Source organism: Gymnoscopelus microlampas, assembly GCF_963454915.1.
Source record: "Gymnoscopelus microlampas genome assembly, chromosome: 20".
Lineage (NCBI taxonomy): Eukaryota > Metazoa > Chordata > Actinopteri > Myctophiformes > Myctophidae > Gymnoscopelus > Gymnoscopelus microlampas.
The window spans coordinates 22534084-22547202 of record NC_139957.1 but is presented as its reverse complement, the minus strand read 5'-3'; the positions used below and the strand labels follow the sequence as shown (position 1 = coordinate 22547202).

The following is a 13119-nucleotide window of genomic DNA, read 5'->3' as shown; positions in this document are numbered from 1 at the left end:
ATGCAGATGTTTAACAATGATTTAACTCGCGTAAAATGAAACATTTTCATTTCATTTTACGCTCTGAAGAAAGATATACCTAATAAGGGCGCATAGGTTACCAACTCTCCATTTAGCTGGGGACCACTTGGAACCCCCTCAAGGACCACTGGTGGTCCCCGGACCAGTGGTGGAGAACCACTGTCTTATAATAAGACACTCCTCTCTCAGCCTTGGACCAGGATATGAGTAGAGGAAGATCAGCGCAACACTCCTCATTGCTTTCTATTCAGATGCTGAGGCTCAGGGGACGAACAACAAGTGCACACTTTCTGCGAAGAGTTGGCCTACGGGTATTATCAGCTTTATTTAGAGAACATTGTGTATCTTGCTGCATTTAGAAGAAAGGGTAAGCAAATACTCTCGTTTTACTTGTTTCTTGTGTAAACCTTTAACTACTATTTAATAGTATATATATATAGCCTATCTAACTACCTCCCGGCGTCAGTCTAACGAACACATTCCTAGTTGTAATGCAACAGCACAGCAGTGGTGTAAAGTAACTAAGTACATTTACTCAAGTACTGTACTTATTACAATTAATAATAATAAGTACAATTGTGAGGTCTTTTTCACTTAACTGGAGTATTTCCAATTTTCTGGTAGGTACTTTTACTCAATCTCAGGTGCAAATATTGTACTTTTACTGCACTACGATTATATAGATTTTGATTATTATTACAAGACATAGATAACCTTATATCAGCCTTATAGCCTACATTTCGGCCATTTGAAAATAGCCGATCTACAAGATCTCAATGCGTCGCCATGCAACACATTGTGAGCTGACAATCTGCTATTGTCAAAATATTTGTATACATTTGAAAACTTGTGGAACGGGACATTCTGCACAATGAGTAGGCTACTTTCTAGTTTTAATTTCGGATTTTTACTTTTAACAGAGTATTTCTACAATGCAGTGTTGATACTTTTACTTAAGTAAGAATGTGAGTATTCTTTCCACTATTGCAGTGAAGTGGTTAGTGTATAGCCTATTCGCTATAACCATCCTCTTAATCCATATTCTTTTTTACCATGAATAATTTGTTGGAAGAGTGCATGTAGCCTACTGAATACACAGACTGCCCTACACAGTAGGCTATACCATGACTAACGTGTGGAAGCTGCCATTTTTTCACGACATTATGGAAATTAAATCAACATTACAATTGCAGGTTGTTCTGACTGCAGTCAGGTTGATCTGACCACTGGTGCATTGACCTGTTTTTAAATCCTCTTTTTATCTCTTTGCAGACTGCAGCCATGTCAGAGAACATTCACATCAACAGTTCTAATGTCAGATACACAGACACACACATTGAAGCTCAGTACTCCTACCATACTACAGCGGTACACCGAGATGGGAACAACATCACAGTAAGTCACATTTTCTGTCAGTGTGGGCATGCATGAATAGACAGATATTAGGGCCTATGTAGGGTTGCGAACTACCTGAAATTCAAATAAGGGACACCCAGAAAAAGATAAAATCTCACTGTATATATGTACAGTTTTTGTATATTAGCCTATGTTAACCACTTGAACCCCAGCATCCATATTCTGGTGTGAAAATTAGCCAAAAATAGCAGATCTGTTGTGTTGCGATGTCTTGTGTGCTTGACCGTAGATGGGCTATTTTTGGCCAAGACAAGAGATTTTAGTGTTTAGAGTATAGAAAAAAGCTGTCCACGGTTCTAAAAAAAAAAAAAGGTCTCCCTGTAAATAATGTTTTCATCCACAGCACCCCTGAATTGTTACAAACCCTTTCACGAGGAAAACTTGAGAGAATATCAGTTTCCATTAGGACAGATTGAACTTTATACTTGACATTTAACCACTTGAACCCCAGCATCCCTATTCTGGGGGGAACATTGGCCAAAAATAGCCGATCGATTGGCTATTTTTGACAAGGAGACTTGGTGTACTGTAGATCAAAAAAGAATGCACAAAGTATAGTGCAACCCCGTTTTACTAAGTATAGAGGGTTTAAGTGGTCACAACACCCACTTTGAGAAACCCTGGTAGGCTACTATGTGCTGTTTGAGCTTGTAAGATGTGTGTCATTGATTAATTCCCCAAAATAAGGAACAACGTGTGTTCAATAAGGGTCTTTTAGTTTCCAAATAAGGGACGATTCCTTATTTCAAGGGATCTGGCAACCCTGCCTATGCATGCATTTATGGACTCTCACACATGTGAGCGTGCGCGCGCGCACACACACACACACACACACACACACACACACACACACACACACACACACACACACACACACACACACACACACACACACACTCACTCAGAGATTCACATTTGAATCTTCTTGTTTCAGATAACCCCGACCACCAGCGAGGTGACATTCCACACAGAGCGCCATGTGCCCCGACTGGGTGTCATGCTGGTGGGCTGGGGGGGGAACAATGGGACAACAGTCACTGCTGCCGTACTGGCCAACAGACTGGGCCTCACCTGGAGGACCAAGACTGGAGAAAAGGTGTGAGGAGAGACACACACACACACACACACATGCAAGCAGTGTGTGTTGGACAGTAACTAAGTACATTTGTTTTTCAGAGTACTGTAACTAAGTAAAACATTTTGAGTATTTATTAACCCATTAAGACCTGAGGTTCCGATTCCGATTCTACAGACCCCCATCGGACCCCAATATCAAAATATTTTGTTCCAGGGACCCCCAGAAGCAAAGATTTGAGTTAAAGATGTTTGCTTGAAAAAATATATATATTCAAAGATTTGCAAAAATGTTCAAGATGTTCAAGCACCGAGTGCCGCGCTACGAACTTGTAGATCTGCTATTTTTGAACAGCCAAAGTACCCATTACCTGTGAAATACATTACCTGTATTTCACAGGAACAACCGATAGGCCATCGGTGTCGCGAAATGATTGATATCTTATTGACTAAATAGTTTAATTTTCCATTTGCTTCTTCTGCTGTGCACTTACATTTTTAGTTGTTGAAATCAATTAACTTTTTACATGTTGTTTAATATGGTATGATAATTTAATAGACTACTGTTTGGGAATTCCACCCTGCAGCGCCAGAGAGGAGAAATCTCATTAATATCTTTGACATGCTGACAGGTCCAGTAGACCGTTTGGAGCCTAATTGACTCTAGGTCTTCACATCTTTACCTTAAATGGCCATTGTTACTTCTCTTTCTCAGTTACTACTTCTGTGTCTCACATGGTAAACTATGCAGCGTTCACTTAAATCTGAGTGTTAAATTGACAGATGTTTTTTCTGCACAGGTTTCTTCAACTTTGTCTTCCCCTTGATATAAAATATGCATCAATTGTTAAAATGATAATAAACATATGATGGGTGATGATTCAACTGAGAGTAGAGTGGTAGTTATTATTGTAACCTTTTCCCTTTTCTTTCCATTCTTCCACATTCTTTAGAGAGCAAACTATTTTGGCTCACTTCTGCAGGCGTCTACTGTTTGTCTGGGGTCAGGGCTGGAGGGAGAGGTCAACGTACCCTTTCGTGACCTCCTGCCTATGGTGCACCCTGATGACATCACCTTTGACGGTACGGGTGATCCTACACAGCCAGCATGAAGTCTGACCTTTCACCCGTTAAATGATAAGTGGCAACGTGGGTGAGGTGATATATGTGAGAGAGAGAGAGAGAGAGAGAGAGAGAGAGAGAGAGAGAGAGAGAGAGAGAGAGAGAGAGTCTCCCTTAGACAGCCAAAGAGGTCAGAGTTGTCTTTTTACATAATGTTGGTCATTCCTTAGGAGAAGGGTTGGGAAATATTAGCTCATAGAGCAGTGGTTCCCAAACGCGTTAGCTCAAGATCCAAAAGAGAAATTTGATGTCTCCCTGGTACCCAAACTAGTGAACATTGCAAGCTCACAGTGTGTTGCAAGCTTGTAGATCTGCTATTTTCACTCTTTCTTAAAAGTTTTTTTAATAGAGCACCGAAGTCTGACGTCATTTACACATCCTACCTGGTTCGCGGTTTTCCACCCCCGTTCTGAATTCCCATAGACGTGTTTAACATCGCATCAAATAAGAACCGTGTTCCAAAAATAAACAAATGATCCTGGCGGGTTGACTCTTATGGATATGAAACATCAGCAACAGCATAAATAGCTTATCTTCAAGCTCACAACACGTTGCAATGCGACACGTTGTGAGCTTATATAGATCAGCTATTTTATTTGGTGTAGAGGGAAAAAAGGAGTGGGCCATATATAGGCCCCTGGGGTACACCGGTCAACAAAGTAGATCGGGTTTAATTGGTTACAATAATTTCTGGTGGGTAGCTTTAATTGTTTTTTATTTTTTTTTAATTTTTATTATTAGGATGGGACATCTCATCGTTGGACCTGGGTCGTGCGATGGAGAGAGCTGCTGTGCTTGACTGGTCAGTGCAGGAGCAGCTCCGTCCTCTCATGTGCTGCCTGAGACCCAGGGCTTCCATCTATATCCCAGAATTCATTGCTGCTAACCAAGAGAGCCGAGCTGACAATGTGCTCACAGGGACCATGGTTGAGCAGGTTAGCCTCAAGCCTCAAGCCTCAAGTGTTTTAACGGCGTAACTTCGCACCATGGCCGGATGGTCTAGCCTACCATCTACAGGTCCCGAGATTACCTGCTCACAGGCAGATGGACAGACAGACAGACTCACAGGACCGAAAACAATCCCCGCCCCCGGCCGTTCCGGCCTGGTGGAGATAAAAAATAATCATGTTATCTCAACCTCAAGCGTTGCCTGCAGTTATAAATTATAATCCAGGATGCACAAATTACCCACACCCTCGAACCTACACATAGCCTCCCTGTGTCCACAGTAGCTACACGGATTCAGATGCATGTACACATCCCAGAGCAATTTATAATATTTCAAATATAATCACATATTGTTTCAATAATAAGTGAGAGATGAGAGGCTGCCAATGTTTATTAGGTTCTCAACAGATCCATGGACAGCAAATTTAATGCCAATTTCAGAAATTACATTATTAATGTAGTCCCGCAACCAAGATGTGTTTGAGGGAGATGTTTTTTCCCATAAGAGGAGAATTTGAGGATGAGTAATTAAAGAGGCAAAATAAATGATGTTCCTTTGTGTGGTGTTCATTCTAACTCCCTCTTCGTCTCTAGATGGAACAGATCAGAGATGACATTAGAGACTTCCGGCGGTCAAGCAGTGTGGACAAAGTCATCGTCTTGTGGACCGCCAACACCGAACGCTTCTGTAGCATCATCCCCGGGGTCAATGACACAGCTCAGAACCTGTTGGCTGCCATTAAGGTAACCACTAAAGTATACGTACTGTATACCCCCCCCCCCCATCTTTGTATAGTCTCACTGCCAGCCAACCCCTACTGTTGGTCTGGGGAGAGTGTAGACAACCACATCTCCTCTGATTCACATGGAGTCGCTTGTCACTTCTTTTCACCTGACAGTGAGGGCATAGCGCATGCAGAGGAACACACTATCTCTGTTATACCCAGTTGCGCTCCCTGCTGAATAAGCCCATTGACCAACCTGTAGAAGTTGCTAGCCTGGGTGGTAAGCCCTCCCCCCTCCCCTGCTGGCCTCCCACCCACGAACATGGCCAGTTGTGTTTGTTGGAACGCCTAACCAAGCCAGAGAGAGGCACTGCGGAGGAATCAAACCCCAGTCTCCATGGTGGTGGAGATCAAATCTAGCTCTTGACCTGTGTTATATGTTACTTCCTTGCTCCCCACAACTTTCCTATTTCTCTCCACTGTACTAGAAAATAGATCAGCAAACAAAAGGTGTATACAAGAGTTATACAAGCAAAAGCTTTCTTCCCATGACATTCTACTATACATTCAAGGGCTACAGGTGTAATCTGTATGGGAAACAAGACTAAATTATGTCAATGCCTAGCGGTTATGAGCTACCCATTCTACTTTAATCTCAAACTAATTCTAGGAACCAGTAATCCTACATCACATTGTGTGATTAATAAAGCTTAAAGGATAAAAAGATTACTCTTCCTAACACTTTACTGTGGGCACACGCACGCACGCACGCACGCACGCACGCACGCACGCACGCACGCACGCACGCACGCACACACACACACACACACACACACACACACACACACCCACACACACACACACACACACACACACACACACACTGACACACACAATTCAAAACCTGCAGGCCTGAAATAGTCGTCTGTTTCTAATCTCTGATGGTGGAGAATGAAATTATGATTTGCTCTCACGCTAGTTTTTATTTTATCTCCAGTCTGCAGTACACCTGTACTGTTGTTAGCACTGATGATGTCTTTCAGGTGTATTACCTTCGGCAAATCCCATAACTTTACATAATCACCACAGACTATGCTACAGTTGTGCTACAGAGATAGTCTAAAGACTGTCCTGGGAGAAACATATCGCCTTGCATGCCTGGTGGTCTCTCTGCTCTGTGTTCAACTAATGAGACAGACAGGTGTTGTCAAGTTCTGCCACAATTATAAGTTTAATAATAGGAATAAACGCTGGTTGTTTCCTTATATCTTCAAAGTCTGGTGCAGAGGTTTCTCCTTCCACACTGTTCGCGGTGGCCAGTATACTGGAGGGCTGCGCGTACATCAATGGGTCCCCGCAGAACACCTTTGTCCCTGGGGCTGTGGAGCTGGCGGTGCAGAGAGGGGTGTTCATTGGTGGGGATGACTTCAAGTCCGGTCAAACAAAGATCAAGTCAGTGTTGGTGGACTTCCTGGTCAGCGCAGGTATCAAGGTGAGAGGAGATCTACTGACTACTAGTATCAGATAATTACGCTGCTTCTAATGCAGGGGTTCTCAAACTTTTTTATACCACAACCCCATTTTATGGGGGAATTGTATTAGCGACCCCACTCTTTATTTATAGTGCAATTTCAAAGTGGAAATAAAGAATATCTCAAAATAAAAGCATACTTTTCTGGCCTTATATATGAATATTTATTAGAAAATGAAATTACAGCAGTAAGCCTATCTTATCAATTAAATGAATTAATATTGTAGCGATCGCAACTCGCCCCCCACGATTTGAGTTTCCTGTCTCCACAACAGCCTACCTCCATTGTGAGTTACAATCACCTTGGCAACAATGATGGGAAGAACCTTTCGGCTCCGCTGCAGTTCCGCTCCAAGGAGATCTCCAAGAGCAATGTGGTGGATGACATGGTTCAGTCCAACCCCATCTTGTACCAGCCTGGAGAGAAACCTGACCACTGTGTGAGTTTCTGCGCACTTTCTTCATGTATGTGTGTGCGTGCGTGCGTGCATGCGTGTGCACTTGGGGTGCAGGTAGGTAGTACCTACCGGCCTAACTAACAGATAATGGAATGTTTACAGGTGGTGATTAAGTATGTCCCCTATGTCGGAGACAGCAAGCGTGCCATGGATGAATACACCTCTGAAATCATGATGGGAGGGACCAACACCATTGTACTGCACAACACCTGTGAGGTTAGTTGTCACTAAATGTTCACACGTCTACGAATGTAGAAGTACATTTGTATGTATCTGTGAAATGTGTGCATACAGCATTTAAACTACTGATGAATTTCCAACTTGAATGCATTGGTGCCATCCCGTTATAATATATAATATTCAGTCAAGTTTCCAATCTTGCTTGCTAATGCACTTATATGGGCACCTCATATAATTGAGGAATTACCCACTGACCTCCGTTTTTGCAGCTCATTCACATGGGAGTAAGCCAATTCTGAAATGTGCTTAAATGTACCACTGTTTTGTCAGAGTGAGGTAATACTGTAGGTGAGCCATAAGAGCAAGACAATTCTAGGCATTTGACACATGATTAAACTAATTAGTGAATGAGGTGAACCCCACTACTTATGACAATGTACAACTGTGTTGTATCGCGTGGGTTTGGAATAGGCACTATGGGTATCAAAGCCCTATTCACACAGGACTAGTATCACCTGGGGACCTCGTAATTGTGTGCAGTGCATTCGCACGAGATAAGCGAAGACTGTGTTTTACTCACATTTACTTTACAAATTAGAGACATGGTCCATTTGCAGAGGATTAAGATTGCAGATAACCTCCACAATTATTACTAATTCCCATTGGTCACCAGGTAATTCTAGCACTGTGTGAATAGGGTTTTAAGATGGCAACTCTTTGTATGAAACAGAAGTCTGGGGAAGAGCCTTTTTGCTCATTCTAGTCTAGAAGATATAAAAAAAATCCACTGGAGGTTTTTGGTGTGTAGATTATTCTGTTTCAACTTCATTAGGTATGTCTTGATCCAGCACCCATCCGATTGGGTATCGTCTTTTTTATTGTTTATCCGTGAACCGCACTTTAAGCATTAATTTGAGGAGATTATTTATAACCACATAGTCTGGGGAAAACTTTTTTTGGTGGTCCTGCTCGGGTGCGCATCCATAAAAGAGAGAAGTGTGCACTGAAATTTGTCACCACTACACATGTCACCACTACATCCATTTAAAATGCTGGAAGAAGGAAACTGCACATTAAAAGGCAAATTACAGCTAAAATTACTTTTTAGCTGTTTTGATTATCATCAGGGGACCTCTGTCTGCACAGAATTATAGTAGGTAACTGCCGTTGGAATTTTTACTTGACAAATTATAGACATGGCAGTTTCACAAAAATGACAAACAACTTATTACACATTACTGGATGTCCCCAGTTATTGTTAGTCCTGTATGAATAGGGCTTAGTTTCAGTACCAAACCTATTGTATTTCACATGCTTTTCAATGTGATATTAAAGGCAATCTTACTGCCTTATGTACTGCATTCTCAAACGTTCTGCCACATTTTCACACTCACTCACTACTGTACCTTTTGTCCTAAGGACTCACTGCTAGCCAGTCCAATCATTCTGGACCTGGTGATTCTGACTGAGCTGTGTCAGCGGATCACCATCCGTCCCCAGGGGGAGGAGGACTTCCAGTCCTTCCACAGTGTCCTGGCCCTGCTCTCCTTCCTCTGCAAGGCTCCCCTAGTCCCCGCCGGGGCCCCGTTGGTCAACGCTTTCTTCCGTCAGAGAGCCTGCATAGAGAACATAATGAGGTTGGAGACAGCACTACTGTGGGGTGCTGGGTTTACTCTAGATGCATACTGTATAGGATAAGTGCTTTTCCCTGCTGCTTACAGTATATAGACCACCAGTGAACCAAAGAAATCTAAATATCTATTTTATTGTGTTATTATAAAAACTTTTTTAAGATGACGTTTTTGGCATTTTTGCTTTGTTTAGGGAAGACAGCGAGTGAGACAGGCAATAAAGGGAAGAGAGGGGGTGATTAATGTGGGTCCAAATCTAGACGTAGGAAACTATATGTGGTAGAGTGGTAGAAGATGATGATACAGATGATTTCAGGAACCATGTCTAACGTGACACACGTTTGAATTTCTCATCATATAATGCGGATTGCCTCCTTTTTGTTGGTTCCAGAGCATGCCTCGGACTTCCCCCTCAGAGCAACATGCACCTTGAGCACAAGCTGCAAAGAAGCTTCTTGCCTCATCACAGCAAACTCATCCATGGTGTCAAGAAAGAAAAGGCCCTCAGCAACGGCTACCATCTACCTCAGGAGAATGGAGTTGGTGTACATGTCATTGAGGCGACAAAAGTATAATCACTGCAGATGACCTTACTTGCCCTTGACAGAACGCAAAAGTACAATTTCATTTTGCAATTGTATCGTCTCTCATGGCAAAAGTTAAAGTTCTGCAGTATTGTGGTACTGCATGTCATGACAACTGAGTCTGTCTGTCTGTCTGTGTCTGTCTGTCTCTGGTTGTCTTCTATAAGTGACTGTTACAAAAATATTTAGTAAGCCTTGGTCTGAGTTTATTAGAATGATATATTTTTGCACAGGATAGGCAGTTATAACATATATGAAAAAAACAAATAAGCAAAAACCATTAGTCTAAACTAGGCCTACTTGAATATTCTGTGATATCAGCAATGGCATTTATAGTTGATAATAAACTTTATTTGCTTAATTACTTTTTGTAATTGTTTGTACTTGCTTGCTAGTTTGCTTTACACAAGCACACAGGTGCGCGCGCATTTGTCAGACAGCGTCCTTAGCAACCAACGAGCAGCCAACAAGCAGGGATCAAGTTATCCTTTTTTCTACATCCTCTTAGATCTTATCATCGTATCGATTTGGATACATACGGAGTCATACGTTTATTCGACACTTGTGTGGGAGGAGTAGCCTAAAACGGCAATGGACCAACGTGATCAACAGAATCCAGTGGTGTAAAGTAACTACATGTACTCGAGTATACTTAAGTACAATTTTGAGCTATTTTTTTTACTTTACTGGAGTATTTCCAGTTTTCAGTACTTTTATTTCTAGTATCTCTAAGTACTTTTACTTTTGGTAAGTACATTTTGATGCCAATATACTTTTGTATTTTCCAGCCTTTTCCTTGTAACAGAGTATTTCTGCATTGCAGTAGATCTCAGATACTTTTACTTAAGTAAAACAAATGTGAGTATACTTCATCCACCTCTGTCTGGGAAACGACTACATTTTCCGAACGGCCGGGGCGGGTTCAGCAGAGGTATGATGAACCACTTCCGTTGCCGTTTCTTCCCAGCAGCAGCAGCAGCAGCAGCATCATAATCATAGCAATGGCGGAGAAGCGCAGGTCCGGCGTTACTTCGGCGATGATGATGTCTGAAGTCAAGACGACCAAATCAGAAACCGAGAGGGACGTTCTCTCGCACATGGGTGTGGGGGAGCTGCTTCGCGGAGCGCTACTGAAGCTGGTGGAGTCCAGATCGGACGACCCCATTGGGTTTTTAGCCGACCACTTTTGCAACCTCGCCTCTGTGACAGAGAACGGGACGGTTGGTGGGTGCAGTGACGGAGATCAGCCGAACGGCGGCGCACGAGAGCAGCAGTATCTCAACAGGGCACTGTGGCACCTGCGGCTGGCGCATCACTCGCAAAGGTCTGTTCAAATGTGGACGTATCGTAGACTGATTTACATTTCGTCGTACAACGATATATAGCCTACATTGAGCTTTAAATAATGTGCTGAACACCATATGTGCAGACATGTAATTTTAAATGAAAGCGCAATAGGCTACATCCTGATTTATAGATATTAAAACCATAGGCTTATTTAATCTCATGTGGCTGCAGACAACATATTTTTTAAAGCAAGCATACTCCATAGGCTATGTGTGACTGTATGGTGGTGATGATGATGAACTAGCCTGAAGCATCTAGTCTGTTGTACTCTGCAGAATTCTGAGTGTCAATTTAATTTCTGAGACTGTAGAAATTGACCCATAATTATACATTTTACATAGATAGATTTTGCTGTGTATAGTGCACTGTAGTCCAACATTTTGACGATTAAAAACTGACAAAAGGGGCAATGTTAGCAGTGAAAGGCTGTTTCTTACTATAGACACCCCTATGATTTATTGTACTTTTATTTCTCATTTATTATCTCAAGATCTGCCTTCAGCAATAATGTGCGTGTGGCCTATGACATCCTGGCTCAGACTGGTCCCCAGAGACGGCTAAGTGTGGCTCCTGAGGGCCCTGATGGCCCCGATGTCTCCAGTACTAACAGCCCCACAGGTGGTGGGGTAAGAGGTGGCCTCTACTCCCAGACACTCCAGTGCTTGTGCAGTGAAGGCGGGGTCCCTGCGTCTACCTCTGCTCCTCTCCTCCGACGCCTCCACTGCCAAGACCATGAAGCCGTCCCCTACGATGTCTTCCGTCACGGTGTGCTCACGTGCGCTGTGTTCTCAGACTATATACGCCAGGCACAGAGACTTTATGCTGAGGTGTGTTGCCCTGATGAGGAGCCTGCGGGTCGGGCACTTTGCATGGCTGTACTGGGGACCCTCCAGGAAGCTCTGGAGACCTCCCAGGGCTGTGATACGAACCGCAGTGCTAACGCTAACACTAAAGCCAATTCCTGTCTGGAGACTAACCTGAAGGCGAACCGCTATCTGGAGGCCAGTGCTAAAATATCTCCCTGCAAGCTGGCCCAGGCAATGGCTGAGGCCCAGACAGGGGGGGCGGGTGCTAATATGGATGCAAAAGAGTTTGAGAATGCTGCGGCAGAGCTCTTTATCACCAGAGTTAGAGTTGTGTCATAGTCTTAATTTTACTATGTATTCTCATCACTTATAGTTTAACTAGTAAAAAGGGCCCTGCGAGTGTTTGGCCCCATCCTAAGTGACCCCCCCCCACCTTACTGGCCCAGGCCCCCCCAACATAATTCCCCCCTATACCCTGTACCCCCCCAACTCCCCCACCTCCATACCCACACTCGCACAACTCCACATAGGGAGTTATTTTGAATGTATTTATGAAAATAATAAACAAGCATATAATGGAATGATGCATCCATCCAATTCCCATAAAGTTAAGCTTAATTTGGGAAACTTTTCATCATTTCAAAAAGAGGGGAACAATAGCACAGCCTGCCACAGTTATGAGACAGAACATTGGCGAGAAACAATACGTAAATGTGACATTAATGTACAGATTCATAAGAATACGTTAAAGAAGATGAACTGAAAATGCATTTGCTAGTGTGGAACTGAAAACATGATATAATATGTTTATTGGTTAATATGTTTATTATTAAAAAAAGATTAAACATATAATTATTATAAAGATATATAATATGTTTGTAATATGTAACATATAAAAGTCCAGACAAATATTGTATGAGTTTGCAGAGTAATTTGTTGTTAATGCTGTTGCTCCTGTTTGTACATTGGCAGCACAAGCCAGAGTTTGTAATGCTGTCTCTAACTTTGGGAGCGTAGTTCACTATATATTGTCCAGGGTCATTAAAAAAACATTATGTAAATGTATAGACTGAGTGGCATTGCCCTTTAATTGGCTAAGTTGAAAATATATTGAACCTAACCCCAATTTACACAAAGCAGCTGGATGCCAGAAAAGAAGTGGTGGGGGGATAATAAATGAATAAATAAAATAAAAGCCTTCTATCCTTTTTAATGGGCTGTAAAGCTGTCAGAGATGAGACTCTGGAGAGTTTTTTTTCCATAATAAATCAAGCCT

General features: G+C 42.5%; 2 protein-coding genes across 2 annotated transcripts; both read left to right on the top strand.

The window, feature by feature from the left end:
• The first annotated feature begins 250 nt into the window (after positions 1–250).
• Positions 251–10052, top strand: LOC311035842 (inositol-3-phosphate synthase 1-A-like). The gene is made up of 11 exons (XM_084044304.1): positions 251–388; positions 1294–1416; positions 2372–2533; positions 3465–3594; positions 4375–4568; positions 5176–5325; positions 6583–6798; positions 7113–7277; positions 7398–7511; positions 8895–9112; positions 9498–10052. Exons 2-11 carry the CDS (start codon positions 1303–1305, stop codon positions 9679–9681), a joined length of 1647 nt encoding a protein of 548 aa, XP_083900430.1. The 5' UTR covers positions 251–388; positions 1294–1302; the 3' UTR covers positions 9682–10052.
• Positions 10053–10683: 631 nt separating this feature from the next.
• On the top strand, positions 10684–12871 carry tpgs1 (tubulin polyglutamylase complex subunit 1). The gene is made up of 2 exons (XM_084044971.1): positions 10684–11014; positions 11528–12871. The coding sequence occupies exons 1-2, from the start codon at positions 10692–10694 to the stop codon at positions 12180–12182; spliced, it is 978 nt and encodes a 325-aa protein (XP_083901097.1). The 5' UTR covers positions 10684–10691; the 3' UTR covers positions 12183–12871.
• Positions 12872–13119: the final 248 nt, after the last annotated feature.

Bases quoted from the DNA above. Each gene is read 5' to 3' on its own strand.
- LOC311035842 (XM_084044304.1), top strand. From the start codon at position 1,303: ATGTCAGAGAACATTCACATCAACAGTTCTAATGTCAGATACACAGAC. The intron at 3,595-4,374 runs GTACGGGTGATC...TTTTATTATTAG, and splicing joins TGATGACATCACCTTTGACG to GATGGGACATCTCATCGTTG. The intron at 9,113-9,497 runs GTTGGAGACAGC...TGTTGGTTCCAG, and splicing joins TGCATAGAGAACATAATGAG to AGCATGCCTCGGACTTCCCC.
- tpgs1 (XM_084044971.1), top strand. From the start codon at position 10,692: ATGGCGGAGAAGCGCAGGTCCGGCGTTACTTCGGCGATGATGATGTCT. The intron at 11,015-11,527 runs GTCTGTTCAAAT...TATTATCTCAAG, and splicing joins CTGGCGCATCACTCGCAAAG to ATCTGCCTTCAGCAATAATG.